We start from the raw sequence: 24,454 nt of genomic DNA on the forward strand, positions 1-24,454 counted from the left end.
ACATTTAAGGAATTGCTCAACATCCCTAATTATCTGGGAAATGCAAATCAAAATGACTCTGAGATACCACCTTACACCTGTCAGAATGGCTAAGATCAAAAGCACAGAAGACAGCTTATGCTGGAGAGGATGTATAGCAAGGGGAACTCTCCTCCACTGCTGGTGGGAATGCAAGCTTGTACAGCCACTTTGGAAATCAATATGGTGCTTCCTTAGAAAATTGGGAATCCATCTCTCCCAAGACCCAGCTATAGCACTCTTGGGCATATACCCAAGGAATGCTCAATCATACCACAAGGGCATTTGCTCAACTATGTTCGTATCAGCTTTGTTTGTAATAGCCAGAACCTGGAAACAACCTAGATGCCCTTCAACTGAAGAATGAATAAAGAAAATATGGTACATATACACAATGGAGTACTACTCAGCAGAGAAAAACAATGACATCATGAGGTTTGCAGGCAAATGGATGGATCTAGAAAAAATCATCCTGAGTGAGGTAACCCAGACTCAGAAGGACAAACATGGTATGTACTCACTCATAAGAGGATACTAGATGTAAAACAAAGATGACTAGACTGCTACACAACTCCAGGGAGACAACCTAGAAAACGGGACCCGAGGAAAGACCCAAGGATCACCCAATGACAGAGAAATGGATGAGATCTACATGAACAACCTGGACAACAGTGGGAGTAATGAAGGGCAAGCTTTGAGGGAAAGAAAACTTAGGGGAGCAAGAGATCCCAGCTGGATCAAGAACAGAAAGGGAGAATGAGGAATAACAGACCATGATAAATGAAGACCACATGAGAACAGGAATAGTCAGAGTGCTGGAGAGGTCCCCAAAAATCCACAATGATACATCCTCTATAGACTGCTGGCAATGGTTGAGAGAAAGCCTGATCTGACCTAGTCTGGTGATCAGATGGCTAAGCACCCTAACTGATGTGCTGGAACTCTCGTCCAATAACTGATGGAAGTGGATGCAGAGATCCTCAGCCAGGCCCCAGGTGGAGCTCTGGGTATCCAACTGTTGAGAAAGAGGAGGGTCTGCAAGAGTGTGAATTGTTGAATCCAAGATTGCAAAAAGCACAGGGACAAATAGCCAAATAAAGGGAAGCACATGAATTATGAACCAAAGACTGTGAAGCCCCCAGCTGGATCAGGCCCTCTGGATAAGTGAAACAGTTGAATAGCTTGTTCTGCTTGGGAGACACCCAGTCTGTGGGACCAGGATCTGTCCTTAGTGCATGAGCTGGCTATTTGGAATCTTGGGCTTACACAGGGACACTTTGCTCAATCTGGAAGGAGGTGACAGGACTTGCCTGTACTGAATCCACCAGGTTTAAATGAATCCCCAGGGGTGCCTTGATCCTGGAGGACATGGGAATGGAGGGGAGGGGCTGGGGGGAAGGTGGGGATGGGGGTGGGAGGGGGGAGGACAGGGGAACCCTTGGCTGATGTATAAAATTTAAATCACATAGTAATAAAGAAAATAAACAAACAAACAAAAAAAATGAGGCCACAAATTTGAAAGAGAGGAAGGAAGAATATATAGAAGGGCTTGGATAGAGGAAAGGGAATGATAACAATTATTAAAAATAAAGGAAATATTTGTAATTGTGGCATATGCTTCTCAAAAGAGGAAATACACATGGCTGAGAAATATCGTTTAGATATTCAACACCATTAGCCCTCAGGTAACTGCAAATGAAATTACATTGGAATGCTAGCTTTCCACAGTTAGAATTAGAAAGACAGGAGGGAGAGGGTGGCAACTAATTCTGGCTTTAATATGAGGAAAGGGAATACCTATGTAGCAATTAATATGAATGTTGCTAAAACAAAACAGAACAAAACAAAAACTGTAGTAGAACTGTGACATGATTCAGCTTACCTTCTCCTGGGAATCTGACCAAAGAAAATAATCATTATATAAAAGAGATACATGCATATATTCACGTTTCATTTGGCACTTTCTTTCCTTTGGCTTTTATTCTTCTCTCATACAATACATCCCAATTACAGTTTCCAACCCCTCTTCTTCTCCCAGCCTTCCCCTCTCCTCCCCTCTCCCCTATGTTTACTCTCTTCTGTTTCCCTTTAGATAAAAGCAGGTCTACATGGGATATCAGATGAACAAGACATACCAGATAAAGAGCAACAGAAGGGAATTTGTTCATGACGAATGCATAACACAGGATTTATCACACCAAGACCCATTTATTTATATAATTGATTTATATCAAAATCATCAAATTTCTCTTGGGTATCTGGACTTAAGTATTGTTCATTTCCGTATGAAGAAAACTGGAAGCTTTTGTACAAATCCAGAAAGTATAGAAAATTGTAAAACAGTATAAAAGTAAAAAGTTCTACTCTTAGGTTTACCAAATGTTCTTATGCAAGTTTTTTTTATCAGTCAAAACACAATGTTTAATTTCTAACTACCTTATAATGGATTGTATTTACACATCTTAGTGTTTCCAGAGAAAGAAAGATATGTTTACCATGGGATAAACTTTCCTTTCTGAAGAGTTAATGCAAGAAATGGATATTATCTTTATTCAGAATATCACTTTCATTCATATTTTAAGTTCTTTTTTTCTAAATACCTAACATTAAAAAAAGCTACTTTAGTATACACTGTAATCTAAAATTTGAACAGAAAATTTTCAATATTTATAGTGTACATTGAAATATTTTTCACTGAGCTATTGAAAACAATGTTAATAGAAGTGATAAAGTGCTCTCCTGAATTTTTCTGCACAATGATCTATTTATTACACACAGCCAAACTGTAACCCAAATGATTGCAAATCATACACACACTTATGATGGGTATGTAATACACACCACAGACTAAATGTGTGTTGACTATTCAAGTCTATCATAAATTTCAAGTGTCATTTTTTTACTGTTTCTAATGTTTATCAAAGCCTTTACCAAAGAGCATCTCATGTAAAGAATTTCCCCCTTGTCAGAATAACAGATATTTGGCAAGTGATTTCCCCAAACAATGTAGTTTTGAGTCAAATTATATCATAGTTCAAGATTTAAAAGAATTGAATTATTTTGTTGTTGTTGTTTTGAGACAGGGTTTCTCTGTGTAGCTTTGGAGCCTTACCTGGAACTCATTCTGTAGCCAAGGCTGGCCTTAAACTCACAGAGGTCCGCCTGCCTCTGACTCCCAAGTGCTGGGATTAAAGGTGTGTGCCACTACCACCCAGCTAAGAAATGGATTCTTATATGATGCATGAATACATGTACAGATCAAAAAGATATTTTTTCATATAGAAGAAAGATATTTTACAATATTAGTGAAGGTATGAAATTAGGTAGTTATGCTATTCTAAAAATGTTTTGCAAATATGATCCCAAAAAGTCATCAAGAGCCTCTTTCAATAAGAATATGCAAATATGTGTAATTTCTCATTTTTTTGTCCTGGCTTCCCTTCTACCTTCCATGAGGAACTTTTACAAAAGTGATTATTGTTGTAATTAAAAAAATGATCATTAGTACAATTCTTTGCACAACTAAATTGCTAGTTATTTGGATTTTCTCATTGCAAATTTATTGTATATATATTACCTTAATTCTTTTGACATTTGAAAATCCGCCATAAGGCAAATTTCATCTTCATCATTTTATACATTAGTAAACTTATACTCTAGAGCTTCCAATAATTTAACTAAACTTGTTAGACAATTGAATTGACAAGATATGAGGATGATTCTGTGACCCTTAAAAAGAATCTTACATTTTTAAATGATGTTGTCTGAACATGTTTTCTTTTATTTTTTTTTAAGCCTATGAGATCATATGTGGAGGAATATTCCCCTTTCTCCATATTCTCTCCAATATAAGCTGTCATTAGTGTTTTTGATCTTAGCCATTCTGAGAGGTGTAAGATGGTATCTCAGAGTTGTTTTCTTAGCATTTCCATCATATGTGTCATCTATATAGTGATAAATAAGTGAAACAGAAAAAGAATTTGTCTAACATGCAGCAGAGGTAGATTTCTAATGTTCACATAAATACAGAGGTAGAATTCATATATTTCACTCCATTACTCTAGAAAATGTTTCTAAAAATGATTCCACTACAAAGTACAAGCATAATCTTCAAACATTGTAAACTCATTATTTCAAGTACTTTCAAAAGCTAATATTTTTATATTTCCCTGAACATCTTCTATTTAACCTTTTTATGTATTGCAGCATAAGGTGATTTAAAAACAAAGAGGAATCAATTTCACCTATAGGAATCCACTCAGCATTTGCTTGAGTGCTTTTTTTCATACCCACATACAAAAGTATCAATTATAGCCCTGAAACTGACTCATGAGGCATTTTCCTTACTTGCTAGTGAAACATTGACTGTGATTACCTGTAACAGTTAACTCGGTGGTTCTTCTCACCACAAAGCCGCCATATTTTAATTCACAGGTATAGTTTCCAATGTCATCTTCTTTGACTTCTCTTATGAGTAAGGTATCTCTTTTGAACACAATACTTGGTCTCCATGATTTTGTTCTACATTCCTATGCAAAGAACATAAAATTGAGTAGTATACTCATGATAAGTAAAAAAAAAATGTTTTAAACCACTAAAGCAGTAATTTTGGTTTTATTGAAAGAAAACCCACACAAGGTCTCCTATAGATCAAGCTGGCCTTGAACTTGCTATATAACTGAGATGAGGCTCTAAGTCCTGATCATCCGGTCTCATGTTAGGGTTATAGGCCTGTAGTACACTGCCGGATGCATACCAATAAATATATACATTAAGCTTTTTCAGGGGCTAAAGATTTGGAATTAATACTAAGCAATCACATTCTTTTTTTTCCAAAAAATTAGGAATATCCCCTTGAAGAGTAGTTTCAGGGTTACATTAGTAGATACATATTGATTTGTTAGATACAATAACAGGTATATGTTAATCACACTCAGCATAAAATTTAAAAGCAGATCATAGAGGATTATTGTGAAACTTACAATTTTGTTATTCATTACACAAAAGTTAAAATATATTATTAAATAAAAAATGGAAAATAGTTTTATAAGATAAATTTTTCTGTTCCAATACAATACCAATATATAACTGCTGCAAAACCTCTATATACTGAAGAAACAGTTAACATTTGTATACAAGCCCTTTTGATTTTCTATTAGCACACAAATAATTAGTTTTCATTATGGCATTTTCCAAAAAAAATTGCTTTTATTGTTTTACTTGTATACTCTTCTTCTCGATCTCCCTCCCTCTTCATTTGTGCCCTTGTATGCTCAGTGGCCTCTTTTCTACAACCATGTTACCTTTCTTCACTTTCCTTGGCTACCCTACCGTAGTTGGCTTTAGCAGCACCTCTTCCCACTTGTGCAGTTCTATCTACTCTGATAATCAATGATTACTCTCACAAAATCTGATTTACATGTACATATACAGCAACAGAATCTTTATATCTGACAATATATGATTTTTTTTCTTTCTAAGATGGGGTAACTTCATTTAATTTAATACTTTTGGGGTCTATATATTTTCTTGAAGTTTTTTTCACATTTATTAATATGCATATTTATATATGAAATGATTATAATATACACAATGTTATGACCATCAAATATAATATTCCATTGAAATTAGGGTACCATAAAACAAATAAGTATTGTTTCTCTCTTGCCTTGGGATATGCTGGAATGCTAAGCCCAGAAATGATTGTTCAATCTGTTTCAGTTTCCAAATTTGTGTAACAGTTGTTGATATAAACAAGATTTAAATATTAACACAACAACTTATACAGTAAATCAACCATGCTAATATTAACCAATGCTTTATTTATCAAAGCATATGATTTTAAAAACTTATGGTGACCAGGGGCTAGGCAGTTAAAAGCACTGTCTACACTTTCAGATGACCAAGATCCAACTCCTAAAACCCACATGGCTACACACAACCAACTATAACTCCAGTCCTAGGGATCTGATATCCTCCATTGCCTGCTCAGGTTCAGCATGCACATTGTATAGACATACATTCATACACATACATTCAGGTAACACTCATACACATGAAATAAAATTAAATAAAATCTCATAAAAACCTATGATGACCACTACAACTTGCTATTACACTCTGTAAGAGAGGAGGTATATCTTAGCTAATCTTTCATGCAGCTTTCTCTAGAATAAGATGTACATTAAATTATTTGTAGGCAGTAAAATCTTCTAGAGTCCTTACCTTGTACCAAAGGATTTCAGGTTCTCTGGTTGGTAATAAAAAGTCCTCTATGTCTCGGCATGAAATTTCCTTGCTTTTGCTGAGTTCAGCTTTTTCAAAGTACTTCATCTTGGAATTGTAGCAGAGTCCCGTGTCGTTTTCTCCTACTGTCAGTGAGATGGATACTTTCATACAATATGTGGAGTTCCTGAAATAGAGCAGAATGTATATGTGACCTACTGTGAATGGGACACATGGGATGCAAATGCAGAGTGCTTAACTTCTTCAGATAAATAAATAAATAAATAAATAGATAGATAGATAGATAGATAAATAAATGAGACAACATCTGTTGTTTACTGCTTCTTTGTGGTTCTTTGGCTTGTTTCAAAGGATTGTCTACTGTCTACCAACTGAACAATACTCAGTTTTATAAAATCAGACATGTACATAATATTTATTTCTACAAAAAGTAAATCTTAATTAAATTGAAAAAGTATTTAATAAATATATTTTTTATGCAGAAAACTGAAAAGAATAAGGGTAGAATTATGACAGAAAAAAGTCAAGCATAGATTTGTAAAACTGGCAAGTTAAACAGGGAAGTAGAGTTGTTCAACTAACCTATTAAACGCAATGGTGGGATAGGAATCATGACTGATAAGGGTGGGAAAAAGCAAGTTGGGGTAAAAGTACTGAAACAAACAGCTGTGTTTACACATACATATCCATTTGGTTTACGATCTTGATAATGTTGTGTCAAAGATCACTACTTTATTGATGGATACTATGTAACTGGGGAAATAAGTCAGAATCTTATTTTATCTTGTTGAATCCTAAGCCATAATTAAAATTTAGAAAAATTTAAAGTACAAATCATAATCAAATGTTTCTTGAACAGTTGGGGACAAATGAATATGTAACTAAATTATTATGTTTTTGCTTAGTATTTATATGTCTGTATATTTTATGTGATACTGGAGGGTGAAGATTTAAAAAAGCATTGGATTCAAAGGGTTGGTAAAGAACATTTTCTTTGGTAAGTGTCCAATAACTCACTGTATACATGATCATTGAAATCCTGTATTTGAATGCCATTGTTTATTATCTTAGTAAAATTGGGGAATGAAAATTATGACCACATGGTTGGACAGAACATAGGTATATTAATAATTCCATGTTTTATTGAGTAACAAAAATATATACAATAACTTAGACAATTTTTTAATATAGACCCTGCTATCTACCTATAATAACTACCTTATAAGTGAATTTAAAACATCAACAAGTAAAATCAATGACCTTTACAAACATCAGTCCAAAGCCCTAAAGAATCCTAAGAGCATGTGCTCATGAATTTTGTTACAATGATAAATAAATTTTCTGTTACCAGCCTCTTATAAACAAGAAAGAGAGCTATACATGTAAACAATATAAATTTAGCATAATGTGTTATAGAAAATCATATAAACTACCAAAATGATTTCAATAAAAAGAAACAAGAATTCCAGACTACTTGGATTGTCTTCAAGAATGAATGACAATTTGGCAATCGTCAAAATGGCAATTTCAAGCCCTGTCTCAAAATAAAAAGAAAAGCAGGCGGTGGTGGCAGGTGGTGGCACATGCCTTTAATCCCAGAACTCGGGAGGCAGAGCCAGGCGGTTCTCTGTGAGTTCAAGGTCAGCCTGGTCTCCAAAGTGAGTTCCAGGAAAGGTGCAAAGCTACACAGAGAAACCCTGTCTCGAAAAACAAAAAAAAAACAAAACAAAACAACAACAACAAAAAAAAAATGGCAGTTTCAAGAGACACTGTGCAGAAAGCGTGGAAGGATTGAAAACTGGATATGTTAGAAAGGACTTGAGAAAGACAGGTTCACAGGAGCAAGATTGAAAGACAGGTAACCTATTTCTAAGAGGTAGAATTGACGTTGAACATAATGGAATTTGTATTTTGGAAAAGTTTTTTTCCCTATTGCAGTGGAAAAAAATAGATAAGATGGGAAGGAAGGGAACCTGAATGCAATTTAAGAAAATGGAAAGGAGCTGCATTTATTTAGGAAAAAAGTTAACCTAAAATAGTCAGTTTATACTGGCATAAAGAAGAAGGATCAAGTTCAAAGTGTACTTAAGACATTAAATCAATGTAATAGTAAGGAACAAACATAGAGCCCCAGAAGATGTATAATTTTTCTTAATTGGTTATATGAAAAGTAGACTCAATATTTCAGTATGAGAAATAATAAAACAGAAATAATTCTGAGATAGAAGAAACGTGTGAAATTTTAGCTCACGTTTTATACCAAAGTGAAGCAGTAGCACCTTATAAGGCCTACTAGGAATGTGGCTTATGTATTATTATTTGATGTCATTCCAATATTCTTTTCAAATCATTGTAGGATATTTTTTTTTCAGAAAAAGTTATTATCTAAGCTAAGCAGCTAACTTTATTAGCATACAATGTATCTTAAAATATTTAGAGTTCATGTTAACATATATTTATAAAAGACATTACATTATAGACATTTTGAGGAATATAGACAGTAAGTAATACATATTCTAGCCGATCTACACTTTTGCAGATTTTGTTATTATCATTTTTCTCTGAGCTGAATAACATTCCATTTTAAAATGTACACATTTTCATTAACTATTACTCTGCTGATGGATACCTAGGTTGGTTCTGTCTTCTTGATATAGTGAATAAAACAGCATTAAGCAAGGGGTACAAACAGCTCTGCTGTGGAATATGAAATTCCCTGGGCATGTGCCTGAGAATGAAAAAGCTGAGGAATAGGCTAGTTTCATTTTTAACTTTTGAGGAATGTCCACATTGATTTCTATAATGGCTCTATTAATTTGTATCTCCACCAGCACTGAATAAAGGTTCCTTTATTTTCTACATGCTCTCCATCTTTTGCTGTTGGATTATTATTAGATGATGAGGAAGGGCAGGATGCAAATAGCACATGAGTTGTGAAAGAGAATATAAAGCAAATTGTTTTCCTAGTTTAATGTTGTCACTGATTTTTCATTTTTATTTGTGCATTTTTCTCTCTCTGTATGTAGTGGATAAGTGCAATAATATAATTGATAGTGAAGGTATAAAATCCAAAGTGAAGTTTCACAGCTTCTAAATGGCTGCTCTGATTGTATAGAGAATTTGATGAGTTGCATAGACTTTGCATATTGGCAAGTGTTTATCTGACTCACTATATTAATATATCTGCAAGCTGTATTTTGTTTGTAAATTCTTATAATAAAGTGATTGATATAAATATGAATAGGCTATTCAAAAAGTTCAATCTATGTTACAGAAACATATATAAAAATGGCAATTTCACTTGTTAATTTTATTATGAAAAGTAGCTATTAAGTATGATTTAATACCTTTATAAAGCACAGATTCTTTTATAGTAAATTAAAAACAAAGATGAAGTTACATTGTTTATCCATGAAGTACTTTTGAAGTTCAATGTAGGCAGCCTTTCATTCTACTAATGAATATGGAATAGGCTTTAAATAAACTCAATTTTCTCTCTTGAGAAAAAGAACACAGACCTTTCTAAGCAGTGAATCAGTATATTCTAAATTTGTTTCTTGCACAAAACCTTTTTAGATACAAGAATCTTGGGCTGGGCAGTAGTGACACATGCCTTTAATCGCAGCACTTGGGAGACAGAGGCAGGTGGATCTCTGAGTTCTCGACCAGCCTGATCTACAAAGCATATTCTAGGGCAGGCTCCAAAGCTACACAAAGAAACTCTGTCTCAAAAGCCAAAAGAAAGTAAATGGCAGTTAGACACAGATGATGCTCACACGCTCCAGAAGAGATTTTGACACAGCTGTTGCCATTGTTGCTGTGGCAGCCACTGCTGCTACTGTTTCTGGGATTCCCATTTCACTACAGATAGCACAATGGAGACCCTGGCAGCAAAAGTAGCTACCATAGTTAATCACTCTTTCATTCTATTGGGCATGATAAATTTAATTCAGTAGTTATATACATTTCAATTGGCTTTGAATGCTATAAATTTATAGAATCAAGTTCCATTTGCTTTTGGGATACCATCTTAAAGGACTCCAATTTGCAGTAAGGCTCATTAAGGAAGGGAATGGCTCAATTGCCTTTAGCCTACTGGCTATCGGTGGGTTAGAACTACTTTTGATTTTTTCTGTGTCACACAGATTGTAAGCCCAGTGCCACTTTGAGATCTTTGGCAGCAGTTAACCCTACAGCTCACATGGTTGAGTCTGTAGGATAATGAGTATTCAGAGACAGGTAATGCTTGGGGGTGGTTGTCAACCTAAGACAGAGCGCTTGTGTGGCCTGGGCAAGTGTCTCCATGAAGGGTAAGGCAACCTGCTGTCATCCCATGCAACCTAAGTCAGAAGCGCATTTTTTAGTAAAAAGGGGGGACCTGTAGTGCCTTGGAACTCCCAAGTTGGGTAATTGCTGCCCTGCTTCCCTGACCTTGACCTTGATGTCCTCCCTATGCTGATTCCCTGCTGGTCTCCACCCTTCTGAATGCTTAAGGGAAGTTCCTTGTTTGTGTATCCTGCATTTGTTGTAAACAGCTTAGATGCAAGAGTGTAGAACATTCAGTAGCAAACTTCTGCCTTCTGGGGTTCCTCCATTATGCTATAAACCTGTATTTAAGGTTCCCTCCCTTCTTCAATAAACGGCATTCGGCATTCCCTGGCATGAATGACTCGCTGTCTTTTGTCTCTGTTTTTGATCCAACAGCCCCTTGTTTGGACATGGTGAATGGCCACAACAAACTATCTACCCTACAAGACTCTTGAAATTTGCTTGCATCCTTCTCCCGGTTCTCAGGTAATATTATATCCTTCTGAGGTCTTTGATGTGGTTGAAGACTAGATAGTTATAATTTTCTCAGTTATGATAAAAGGTAACTTAGATATAAAACCTTGGACTCACAAATATAAGATAGATAGGATATCTTCTTTAATATTGTAACTGTAATTCTTGCTTAATAATTGTTTTTTTATATGTAATTTTACTATATAAAAGTTAAAACCTTCCTTAAAAAAAAAAAAAGAAAGAAAGAAAAGGGGAAGTGCTGTGGATATCGCTCTGTGTAAATAAAATTTTGATTGGCCAGTGGCTAGGCAGGAAGTATAGGCAGGACAAGAGAGAAGAGAATTCTGGGAGGTAGAAGGGTGAGGAAAAGAGACGCTGCCAGCCACCGCCATGACAATGAAGATGTAAAGGTACAGGTAAGCCATGAACCAAGTGGCAAAGTATAGATTAATAGAAATGGGTTAATTTAAGATAGAAGAAGTAGAAAACAAGAAGCCTGCCACGACCATACAGTTTGTAAACAATGTAAGTTTCTGTGTGTTTACTTGGTTGGTTGTGAGTGTCTATGGGCCTGGTGGGTGAGAGAGATTTGTCCTGACTGTGGGCCAGGCAGGAAAACTCTAGCTATAAGTAAAATCTTAGATTTCTTCTGTTTTCAATTCTCTGCTTACTTCTGTTTGCCTGGTGTACACACAAATGTGTTGTATTCCACACATGCATTTTATACAGTTAGGTTAAAAGGGTAAAAACTCCATAGTCCAATAGTAGGGAAATAGACTCTAATTCAATGTTTGGGTCCTTCCTCTTCCTCTTCCCTATTTGTATAAGGAGGAAAAAAACACTGTTGTGGAATTCCAACATGTTAAAACATGAATAGAGATTAGAAGAGTGCCTGCCATACAGTGAGTGGTTTGCCAATGTTAGATCTTATTATTGCCACTGTGTTCTTTAATCTTGTTTCCTTTATATTTCTACTTTGCCAGGCAGTACAACAGATATATTCAGTGAGCAGTGAGTAGATTAGAAAATATGATGCCTTCAGTTTTTCAATGTGTAAATACTTCAAAGCATAATAAAATAGATAAGTTCTTATATTTTGTTTTGTTTTGCTTTCATTTGGGAATAACTGAAATGGCTAAACAAGAATAGCTGAAGTTTAAAGAGAACACAGACTCCTAGTCTTCCACAAGTGGCTTCAGATGGATGTACTTAATTGTTCTCATGTTCCTGACTTTCAAACCCTGTGTCTGTGAAGTGACTGCTGATTTACAATTTCTAGAATTTAAGGCTCCCTAGGATAGCAGTATTTTAAAATGGCTTTCAATGCTTAATACTTCTTTACTGTTTTCTGTTCCTCAGGAGGTGACTTAAAATGGTAAAAAATAATTATTACATTTGCCCTATTTGCTGAGAAGAGCTAACAATTAGTAAGCAACCTGTGACATGTGCATAAACATTTCATCTCTCTGAGGGGAATTTACACACATAAAATAATGGCTGCATTTCATCATCACTAATCTGGCTGCACAACTGAGCATGAGGATTTTCAGATGTTTGGTGGAGTGGGCTAAATGGGGTATGGAGAACATTCATAGAATTATAAGAGAAGTTCTGCTGTATCGGCTAAAACTTGAATCATGACTGATCTTTTTATTGTTCATAGAATGAACTGCTGAATTGTGTTCCATGTACAGTCTTCTGAAAACTATAAATTTAAAATCACTTTTCCCATTTTTCATGGAAAGCACTCAGTATAATATTACCATTTTTTTTTTTAGTTTACATTCCTGGAGTACTTTGAACATGTATTCAAAGAAAACAAAGTTGTTTAAGTTGTTTAAATCTGAGTGAAAACACCCAATTATCTTCGCTACTAAAGAAAGTAGAAAACAATCTAGTTTTCTGATACAGATAACCTAATACTACATACCAGGCAGGTACACAAATATGTATTGTTTTTGTTTTCAGTATCATGGCATCATAGCAGAAGTAACTCACACCTGAAATGTTAATGAATTGTCTGTTCTGTTCACCAACTAGAGACCTAAATGGGAATAGAACTTTTGTCTTTACGATTCATTGGTTCCTTGGAAAGAATTCGTACTAGGACATCATGCATAAATGTTTCCATACACATTACATTTAAATAATAAATATACTGTATATATTTTTGCAAAAGCTGTATAATTTATTGTTTTTGTATGAAATAATAGAAAACAACCCACCTTTAACATATCACTTTATATTTGTTTTGTAATGTAAAATGGAGAAAGACTAAAGATGACACAGCTTGGATTGTTTTTCTGAAAAATTAAGTTCTTAAATTCTCTAAAATCTAATAAAACTGAAAGAGAGCAAGTGGCAGTTCATAATAAAATATAACTCATTGTATCTTTTTACTAATATGTATTCTTACATATTTACAAAATTACTGCCTTCTGAAAGCACAGGCTTTTGAGACCTGTCTTCTGAAGAAGAAGTTTCAATACTGGCGCCCTGCATAAACATTGGGATTGCGAACTAATAACTATTTTGGAACAAATTAATAAATTGGTATGAAACAAATAATAAAATTGAAAATAATTTCTTTATATATGGGTTCTGTAATTCCATAGAATACACTGATAGTTCCTGAAAATTTCTTAGCAGTATGCTCCTTTGAAGTAGGGGACAATTTTCAATTGGGTAGTATCAGGATTTGTAAAAGTATTCCTTCTAAAAGGATGAGCACATGGCAGAAGTACAGATTCAGGTGTACAAATAGGTTATACTGGAAATGGGTCAGAGCATAAAGTATCAGTGGGAGATGAATTCTTGTATATATCTTGTTATCTGAAGAAGTATATTAAAAACCACTTTATGAAATATCTTAACATAGCACAACTACAATTACTTTGTAATCACTCCCTCTCTGCATGATAATGTATGGTTTGGTGCCTCTCTTCCATTAACAAAACTACCAGTAACTTGATTATTAAATGGATCCTCTAACAGCATCACTAAACATTTGACTTGTATATTATGTTAATTCCCTAGTTCTCTGGGGAAATAATACCGCTTCTACAATGCTCAGCAATCTTTTATCACTTCATGAAATGCTGTACAAGAAAATCAGAGATATAATCAGTATCTTTAAACAATAAAGTAGGTCCATTCATCTTCATTTTACATGGTCAACTTTCTAAAGTTCATTGGTCAGTTTTAAACTCACAATCTATATTTTTGTACATATTTAAAGGTACATAATATTTTTTATATTTCATTTATTTCATTATGTATATTGTGTGTGTTTGTGCATGGTGCATTGCATGCATATATGGCATGTTGTGTGTGTGTGTGTGTGTGTGTGTGTGTGTGTGTGTAGAGATCAGAGGACAACTTTGTGGGGTTATTTGCGTTTCAACTTTTACATAGTTTCCAGGAATCAAACTCATGTTATCAGGCATATGCAACAAGTGCTCTTATGTACTGAAACCATGCTGGATATGACATATATTTTTGAAATTGAAGAAGTTACTTTAGATCATAACATAACTCAACTATCAGGAAGGCAGTTTAGCCAAAACTTTGATCCTCATGTCTAATTATTTGTGTGAGAATGAAGCAACACACAAAAAAGTAAAGGTCGGATTTTGGAGTTAGTATCTCAATGTTTATTAATCCTTAGGTGCACTTTGATGCTTTATTTCTAATTTGAAAGACTTCTATTTGTTTATTTTTCTTTCGTATTGTTCTATCAGTCTTTATGGTGGTTCATGAAGCTACCTATGTATGTGGCTCTTTTCTTAGATCTTATCTTTCTTAAACAATTTAAAACAAGCTACGTTTGTAGCTAGTGACACTAAATGTGAGGTTTGTTTAGTTTTTCTTCTCAGAGGACTGAAAAACCCATTGATTTAACCATGGTTGAAATCAGCCCTTGATGAAAAGATTAGAACAAAAGTATCCAGCAGCTAAGATCTAAAAATGCTGGCTTACCGCCTTCTCATTTGGAATTCTACTTTTTCACTTAACTGCTGAATTGTGCTCCATGTACAGTCTTTTGAAAACTATAAATTTAAAATCATGTTTCCCATTTTTCATGCAAAGTAATCAATATAATATTACCATTTTCCTTTTTTTAAAATTTACATTCCTGTACTATTATAGCTAAAGTAGCTCCAGACAGGAAATTGTAGTCTACTATTTTTCTGAGTTTTCATTGAGAATACATCTTGTCTATGTACAGTCTCAGAGTAATGTAGATTAAAAGAGGGAAAGAGAATAAGTCCAGCTCTCTGATGGAAATTCAGGCCTAGAAAACTGGCTCAAGGAGAAACACATTACTAATCATTTCTTCATGAAGATATATGGGAAGAATCCTTAATATTCACCCACTGGTCCTTTAATTTTCTTCATTACAATCACAGATTACATTTGTTTCTACTTTTAGCTGCAAGGCAAAGAGTAAAACGAACATTCGTCACAATGAACAGTTATATCACTTTTCCAATTATACATAGAACTAAATACGATGCATTCTGTTAAAGGGGTAGAGAGCTGCATCTCATTTAGAAAACCATTTATAAATTGTATCTTTTTGTGTAACTCTTAATTTTGATCTCTCTCATATGCTCTCACTCTCTCTCTCCCTTGCTCCCTCTCATGGAAAAAAATATATGTATGTATATATACATAGTGTGTGTGTGTGTGTGTGTGTGTGTGTGTGTGTGTGTGTGTAGGTAAAGTTTTCTATTGAAATCTACCTAACATGAGCTCATATAAATCTTCTGACTTTAGTGGGCACTGTAATTCAAACACGCATAACTAAATATCCAAAGGTAGCATTCACATATAAGAGAGAAAATTTGTTTTACTGACTCTGGGATACGGCATTCAGAATGATCATTTCCTGTTTCCTCTATTTATATGATAATATCATAATTTAATTTTTCTTTATGTCACAATAATATTCCATTTTATGCATGTACATTTTCTTTAACCATTATTCAGTTGGTGAACATCAAGGCTGTTTCCAGTTTCTGAGTATTGTTAATAAAACACCAGGGCAAACTGGTGAACAGGCATCTGGAATAGGACACAGATTCCTTTGGGTCACCTTACCCTTCATGGAGACACCTACCCAGGCCACACAGGCACTCTGTCTTAGGTTCCTAAGCACCCCCAGACATTACCCATCTCTGAATACTCATTATCATAAAGGCTCAATTGTGTGTGAGCTACAGAGTTAACTGCTGCCAAAGATCTCAAAGTGGCGCTGGGCTTACAATCTGTGTTTTCAACACAGAAAAGCCACCCATAGCCAGTAGGCTAAAGGCAATTGAGCCATTCCCTTCCTAACGAGCCTTACTGCAAATTGGAGTCCTTGTAAGATGGTATCCCAAAAGCAAATGAACTTTTCTGCCATTGTTGCTGTTATAGCAGTGGCAGCCACTGCTGCTACTGTTTCTGGGATTGCCATTTCATAATTGGTTACTACAACTAGCACCGTGGAGAACCTGGCAGCAAAAGTAGCTACCACAGTTAATTAATCTTTCATTCTATTGGGCATGATACGTTTAATTCAATAGTTACATACCTTTTGATTGGCTTTGAAAGTTATAAATTTATAAACTCAAGTTGCCATTGTTCTTGATTATCCTCAAGAACTTGGTGGTAAGACCCTATGGTTGAAGACACTGCATAATGAATATGCATCAATATAAATTAGTTACTTAAAAAAAATGAAATAAATTGTTTTTAGAAAAACAAGAATGTATAGGTGAGAGTCCATTTTAGTTATCCCTAAACTTTAGGCCATTTGAGTTCTTATAATATGTTCATAATTCATTTCTCATATTAAATTCCAACTGTTTAACTATTTGGGACAAATTTACTTTGATTAATTAGTTCTTGACCAACATATAAAGAAACAAATGTTGAAGTATTTATTCATTATATATAAAATTTTAAAGGTCTTCTTTTTTAAATTATATTTGTGTTTTAATTTTAATTATCAGCTATGGGTTTCCCTGTCCTCCCCACTCCCGCCCCTGCCCCTGTCTTCCCCACAGCCCCTCTCCTCCATTCCCATCTCCTCCAGGGCCAAGACTCCCCTGGAGATTCAGCTCAGCCTGATAGATTCAGTACAGAAAGGTCTAGTCCCCTCCTTCCAGGCTGAGCAAAGTGTTCCTGCATAAGCCCAAGGTTCCAAACAGCCAGCTCATGCACTAAGGACAGACAGGTCCAGGTCTCACTGCCTGGGTGCCTCCCAAACAGTTCAAGCTATTCAATTGTCTTACTTATCCAGAGGGCCTCATCCAGTTGGGGCTCCACAGCTTTTGGTTCATAGTTCATGTGTTTCCATTAGTTTGGCTATTTGTCCCTGTGCTCTTTTACAATTTTGGTCTCAACAATTCACTCTCTTACAGTCTCTCCTCTTTCTTGACAATTGGAGCCCTGGAGCTCCACCTGGGGCCTGGCTGAGGATCTCTGCATCCACTTCCATCAGTTATTGGATGAGAGTTCCAGCATGACAGTTGGGGTGTTTGGCCATCTGATCACCAGACTAGGTCAGTTTAGGCTGTCTCTCAACCATTGCCAGTAGTCTAAAATGGAGGTATCTTTGTGGATTTCTGGGGACCTCTCTAGCACTTTGCTTCTTCCTGTTCTCATGTGGTCTTCATTTATCATGGTCTGTTTTTCCTTATTCTCCCTTTCTGTTCTTGATTCAGTGACACCAGTAGCACAGACACTGAGAGAAACAATCAATCAATGGGACCTGTTGAAACTGAGAAGCTTTTGTAGAGCAAAGGACACGGTCAACAAGACAAAGCAATAGCCTACAGAATGGGAAAAGGTCTTCACCAACCCCAAATCTGACAGAGGGCTGATATCCAGAATATACAAAGAACTCAAGAAATTAGACATCAAAATGCCCAACAGTCCAATTAAAAAATGGGATATAGAACTAAACAGAGAATTCTCCACAGAGGAAGTTCAAATGGCTGAAAGACATTTAAGGAATTGCTCAACATCCCTAATTATCTAGGAACTGCAAATCAAAATGACTCTGAGATACCACCTTACACCTGTCAGAGTGGCTAAGATCAAAAGCACAGAAGATAGCTTATCCTGGAGAGGATGTGTAGGAAGGGTAACTCTCCTCCACTGCTGGTGGGAATGTAAGCTTGTACAGCCACTTTAGAAATCAATATGGCACTTCCTTAGAAAATTGGGAATCCATCTCCCCCAAGACCCAGCTATAGCACTCTTGGGCATATACCCAAGGAATGCTCAATCATACCACAAGGGCATTTGCTCAACTATGTTCGTATCAGCTTTGTTTGTAATAGCCAGAACCTGGAAACAACCTAGATGCCCTTCAACTGAAGAATGAATAAAGAAAATATGGTACATATACGCAATGGAGTACTACTCAGCAGAGAAAAACAATGACATCATGAGGTTTGCAGGCAAATGGATGGATCTAGAAAAAATCATCCTGAGTGAGGTAACCCAGACTCAGAAAGACAAACATGGTATGTACTTACTCATAGTAGGATTCTAGATGTAAAACAAAGATGACTAGATTGCTACACAACTCCAGGGAGGCTACCTAGAAAACAGGACCCTAGGAAAGACACAGGGATCGCCCAATGACAGAAAAATGGATGAGATCTACATGAACAACCTGGATGAGAGTGGGAGTAATGAAGGGCGAGGTTTGAAGGAAATAAAACTTAGGGGAACAGGAGATCCCAGCTGGATAAAGGTCTTCTATGTAGGAAAACTGAGGGACAAATACATTATATAAATATATATTTGGAAATATCACTAATAGCACTGTTTAAACCTAAAAAGTTTAATAAATTAATATACATTTCCATTATGATATTTTAAATCTCATAATTTTAGTAATTTAAATTTCTATGCAAATTTACATACAAAAACATGCTGAAAGTTTAATGCTGATATTAAGAATTCATGTTGTAACTGGAGAGATGGCTCAGCACTTAAGAGCTCTAGCTGAGAACACATAACATATTTGTCTTTTGGAGTTTAAGTTATCTCACTTCGAATAATTTTTTCTAGCTCCATCCATCTACCTGCAAATTTCATGATATAGTTGTTGTTTTGATATTTTGAGACAGGGTTTCTCTATGTAGCCTTGGTTGTCCTGGAACTCACTTTTAAACCAGGCTGGCTTTGAACTCACAATGATCAGCCTGCCTCTGGTTCCTGATTGCTGGATTAAAGACATGTGACACCATCACCCAGCTGAGTAGTATTCAACTATGTAAATGAACCACATTTTCTTTATCTAGTATACAACTGATGGACATCTAGACTATTTCCAATTTCCAGCTATTATGAATACAGCAGCAAAGAACATGATTGAACAAGAGTCTCTGTAGTAGGATATAGACTTATTAACGTATATGTCCAAGAATGATACAACTTGATCTCAGGGTAGATCTATTCCCAGATTTCTAAGAACTGCCACACTGATTTCCATACCCCTTGCTGGTGGGAGTTCAACATTCCTCTTACCCCACATCCTCTCTAGAATGAACTGTTTTTCATTTTATTGATCTTGGCCATTCTGACTGGTGTAAAATGAAATCTCAAAGTACTTTTGATTTGCATTTCCTTGATGACTAAGTATGTTGAACATTTCCTTAAGTGTTTCTCAGACATTTGTGTTTCTTTTTTTTTGAGAGCTGTCTGTTTAGATATGTACCCAATTTTAAAAATTGAAATATTTTTTCTTGATGTCTAGTTTTGCTATATATTTTGAATGCTAACCTTCTGTTAGATGTGTAGTTAGTAAAAAATTTTTGCATTCTGTAGGTTGCTACTTTATCTGAATGCTGTTGTCTTTTTCCATGCAAAAGCTTTTCAGTTTCATAGGGCCCCATTTATGAATTGTTGAACTTAATACCTATGCCAAAAGTGTTCTGTTCAGAAAGTCTTTTTCATGCCAGTGAGGTCAAGACTATTCCCAGCTTTCTCTCCTATCAGATACAGTGTATCTGGCTTCATTTTGTGGTTCTTGATGCATTTGGAATTGAGTGATAAGTATAGATCTATTTGCATTCTTCCACACTCAGCCATCTAGTTTGACTAGATTTGTTGAAAACCCTTTTTTTTCAGTGTGTATTTCTGACTACTTTATCAAAATTAGGTGTGTGTAATTATTTCTGTGTCTTCAATTCAAATTCATTCATCAGTGTGTCTGTTTCTATGCCAATACCATTTTGGTTTTATTATTATAAATAATAATAAAAAGATATACTACAAATATAGTATATCTTTACTGATATATGGATGCTAGCTGTTAAGTATTGGATAAGCAGGGTACAATCCCTGTAACCACAGAAATTAGGTGTAGAGTAAAGGATGAGGACAAAGAGAAGATTCTCCTTACGAAGTAGAAATAAAATAGTTATGCATAGATTGGGGAACTGGAATGGGAGGATCAAATAGGAAAGTGGTAAGAAGAAGGGTACAGGGGAGGGAATACAGAGAGGCATAGCTAAACCTCAAGGTCATTTCAGGGGCTGTATTGAAACTAAAACAGTAGAAGCCAATACATACATATATGAAAAAAAAAAAACTAAATTGGAGTCACCAAATAATGAGGGAGACAAAGCTCCAATTACATATCTCTCACCACCAAATGAAATATTCAGTACCACAAATGGGTCACATCTGATTGATTTGTTGACCAAAGAGGCTCTATGGAAACCCCAAACAAGCCAGACTATTGCCAAGGCTATTGGTTGCTGTCCAAACTGATGGTAAAGCCCGATTCCTGAAGATGACACCTACACAATCCATTGAATACAGAGAAGTCTAGCTGCTGCACACATAGAGCCTTCATCCCTATTGACTAGTGTTCATGGCAATAGAAGTTACTTTGCATGCTGCCAGGAAAAAAGGTAAACACAAGCCAACTTACAAAACTTGAAGCCTACAGTGGTAACCTGCCTGCAAAATGCACTGGTGCATGGCACAGAGATTGTGGAAGTAAACAACCACTACCTGATTGGAGTTAAGGCCCACTCCATGAGATAGAACCCATGTCCAATACTCTACAGGTATGCAAGAACTTGAGACTAGATAGGCTATGAATGTAGGGGAAACAAAATACAACTGTTCTGCTAAAGGAACATATCAAGAAAACAACCCATGATTACATTCTGCTATACCTATCTATCAGTGCCTTGCTCAGCCATGATCAGAGAGGCTCCCTTCTGTAGTAGATGGGAATAAATATAGAGACAATGTACAGAGAGTGGGAGACTTTGGACCACTCATTACTAAATCAGATATCTTCATCAAGTCCCTCCCTTAAGGGCTCAAGGAATTCTGTAGAAGTGCCAGTGGGAATGGAACACACGAGGGAAACTCAGCTCTCTAGATATAACAGGACTGACACACATATGAACTCATAGAAACTGTGGAAGAATGTACAGGGCCTGCCCAGTTATAAATCATATGGGGTTCCAGTACTGAGAGAAGAAGGCTACATAAGTCTCCATCCCTTACCTACAAGCTATTTCCAATTAATAACCACTTGCAAAGACAAAATTAGTTTTCTTCAATGGAGTCTCACTGGGTATACAATCTACATTTAAGGTCAGGTCCATGCCCAGCAATAGATTGCCATAACAAAACAAACAGTGGTATTTTTGGAGGATTTTGTCCCACAGTGCTTTGTCTGGATATTTTTTTTAATCCTTACAAATAATTTGCTTATATATTATTATGGTTTTTGATTTTAAGTCTTTATAGATTTTCTGTGAGAATAAATGTCAGTTTTGCATGTATTTCTTGTGCTTATTCATTGGATCCACTTTTTTTGATGGTTTGCATGTTTTGTTGTGTTCTGGTTTTTGAATTTTATTGTTATTATTATTATTATAGATACCTGCTTGTATTCTAATGGGACAGAGAAAGAAAGGGTGTGAATTTGAATGTGTATGGATGTGGAGAGAATCAGGGAGGAGCTTGGGAAGGGGAGGTAGTCATCAAAATATATTGTTTGAGTTACAAAAAAAAATCTGTTTTCAATTTTTAAAAGAGAGCACTCTTTGCTCTAGAGGAGGATTCAAGATTAGTTCCTAGCACCTACATGTTGCCTCATAATCATCTGTAACTCCAGTCCCAGGGGTATCCAATGCTCTCATCTGGCCTCTTGGGCATTGTAGGTGGACATGTTACACAAATGCACATTCAGGCAAAAGATCCATAAGTATAGAAATAAAAACAAACAAACAAACAAATAAATAAATAAATAAATAAATAGAAGTGATTTATTTCAGCAATGTCACAAGTCATATACTTTGGGTTGTCAGATTATAATATCTTAAGTTACATTATGATTAGAAGTGTTAGCACTAGAGGATAGACTGATCTTTGTCTAAACATCATAAAGAATACAATTAGAAGGGGATATTTGAATGGTCAGAGGAATTTATTGAAAATCTGTTACACCATGTACAACTAATTTGTCTTTCCTAAAATGCACACACCTTATCATAAAGTTTCAAGGAAATTTCTCCTTACAGAGTTGTAAGAAATAACGTCCTGAGGTAAGAAGAAAATGCAAACATCCTTTAAAATTAGAGTTACATAATATGTGTTATTGCTTTCACTCTTATTTGCAGTAATGGATTAAACATTTAGATTTGCAACTAATACCACTATATCTATTGCATTTACCACTTGCATATGATGTTGTTGCTCATACCCTTTAATATTCATGTATTACTACTAGTTAAATATGGAATTTATATCAAGGTCACTCCTTTTTAGAGGCTTAATTTCCTTTGCAGCTCCATTTAATAAATGAAATAAATCACACAGTTCTTCCTATTCAATCTCCTTATCCTACTGAGAATATAGGCTTCTTTCATTTCTTCTCTCCAGTTTCAACTTTTCATTTTTATAGAAAGGTTCAATATGAATAGGATACCCTTCTGGGAGCAAAGTTCCATACATTTGAAACTGAGTTAATCTTGTCTCATGTTATTGCCAAAAAGTGCTTGCAGTTGACACAGAAGCATAAAATAGGAAGCATTCTGAGACACAGGGATTGGACCAAAATATAAATATATAAAACACCAAGAAGAAGGGCTTATCTGTTTTCAGCTCTGCTCTCCTTTCTTAGTTTTAGGTGGCTGAATCAGCAAACAAATTCTAGAACTGGATGTGTAAATATTTGTAGATGGTAACAGCTGTGTACATAAAACAGACATTTTGAAATTCAGTATTTTGAAAACTATGGGTCATATGAAAAAACTTCTCTAGTGTCTAGGGGAGTGGAATAATTATACAGGAGACTTTGCAGTATTCAGCTGTCAAAATGACCTTCCTGTTAGTGCTATAAGATTATCTTTTCTTATATTTTCCTCATATGAAACTACTTCTACAAATAATTGAAAATACATTACTTGTCTTTGTGATTTATAGTCACACTACCTGACTCATTCTTAAAAGTCTATAATTATAGGAAGAAAAGAGTAGAAAAAGATATTTTATGGAAGATGGAAGTTCAGCCCAATTATTTTGACTCACGAAGATGCTAAGCCTCTCTAAATTGGCTTTCAGGCATACATAAAGAGCACTGTCATGATTATCTGGAAATCTTTTCTTTAAAATATTTAAGGCCCCAGTTTCTGCAACAGCGATGTTATCACTCCTACTTGCATGCACCTTATGTTCACTAGTCTATTAAATACAATTATAATCGACTACTTTGGTGGTTAATTTGCAAGAGCTATTAAATTACTTCTGGCTTCTGGCTTTCTTTTACTAATATAGGTTTATTTGGAACCCAAATTATACTAAGTAGTTCTGCATGATATGACTTTGTAGTTATTGATGACATTATTTACCAGTTATTACTTGTATAATGTATAAAGCACATAACATGAATAAGTCATTAATTTGAAGAGTTGCTTGGGGTACATTATTTTCAATTTATCAAATAAAGGGCTACCTGACAGCATATGCCCTTTCCTAAATGTTGAAAGTCACATCATCAATAATATGATTATGTATGCTATATTTACCTGATCTATTATTTTATTATTGAGAAATTTCACAAGGATTATTCTTCATTTATGTGCATGACTCTGTTCTATAGTTCTGTTTCCAATTTCCCTTTGTGTATCTTCCATAGTAAACAATTTTCAAGATATATTCTCTTCGTTTTCTCAAGATAGATCTGTCTCTTTCCCATTGTTTCAGTTTATTGCCATGAAAGGCAATGTTATAACTGAGTTTGTCAGTATTTTCAGCTTACAATAGTTATGTGGCTTGAGTACTCTGGGACATTAATAATATTTATTACCTAGTGTGCTTGAGAATTCTGTAGGTCTTTTCCTGGTTTTCCATTCATGTTTCTAATACTCCTTTT

At 35.2% G+C, this 24,454-nt stretch overlaps 1 protein-coding gene across 1 annotated transcript in view; it reads right to left on the bottom strand.

The window, feature by feature from the left end:
• The window catches only part of Il1rapl1 (interleukin 1 receptor accessory protein like 1), a 1,249,069-nt gene that overhangs the window by 536,789 nt on the left and 687,826 nt on the right, over positions 1–24,454 (bottom strand). Inside the window, exons 4-5 of the mRNA XM_036175702.1 lie at positions 6,244–6,430; positions 4,394–4,547 (exon numbers count right to left, since the gene is read on the bottom strand). Coding sequence (XP_036031595.1) covers positions 4,394–4,547; positions 6,244–6,430 — 341 coding nt within the window. The remainder of the gene's footprint in view (positions 1–4,393; positions 4,548–6,243; positions 6,431–24,454) is intronic.

Source organism: Onychomys torridus, chromosome X, assembly GCF_903995425.1.
Source record: "Onychomys torridus chromosome X, mOncTor1.1, whole genome shotgun sequence".
Classification (NCBI taxonomy): domain Eukaryota; kingdom Metazoa; phylum Chordata; class Mammalia; order Rodentia; family Cricetidae; genus Onychomys; species Onychomys torridus.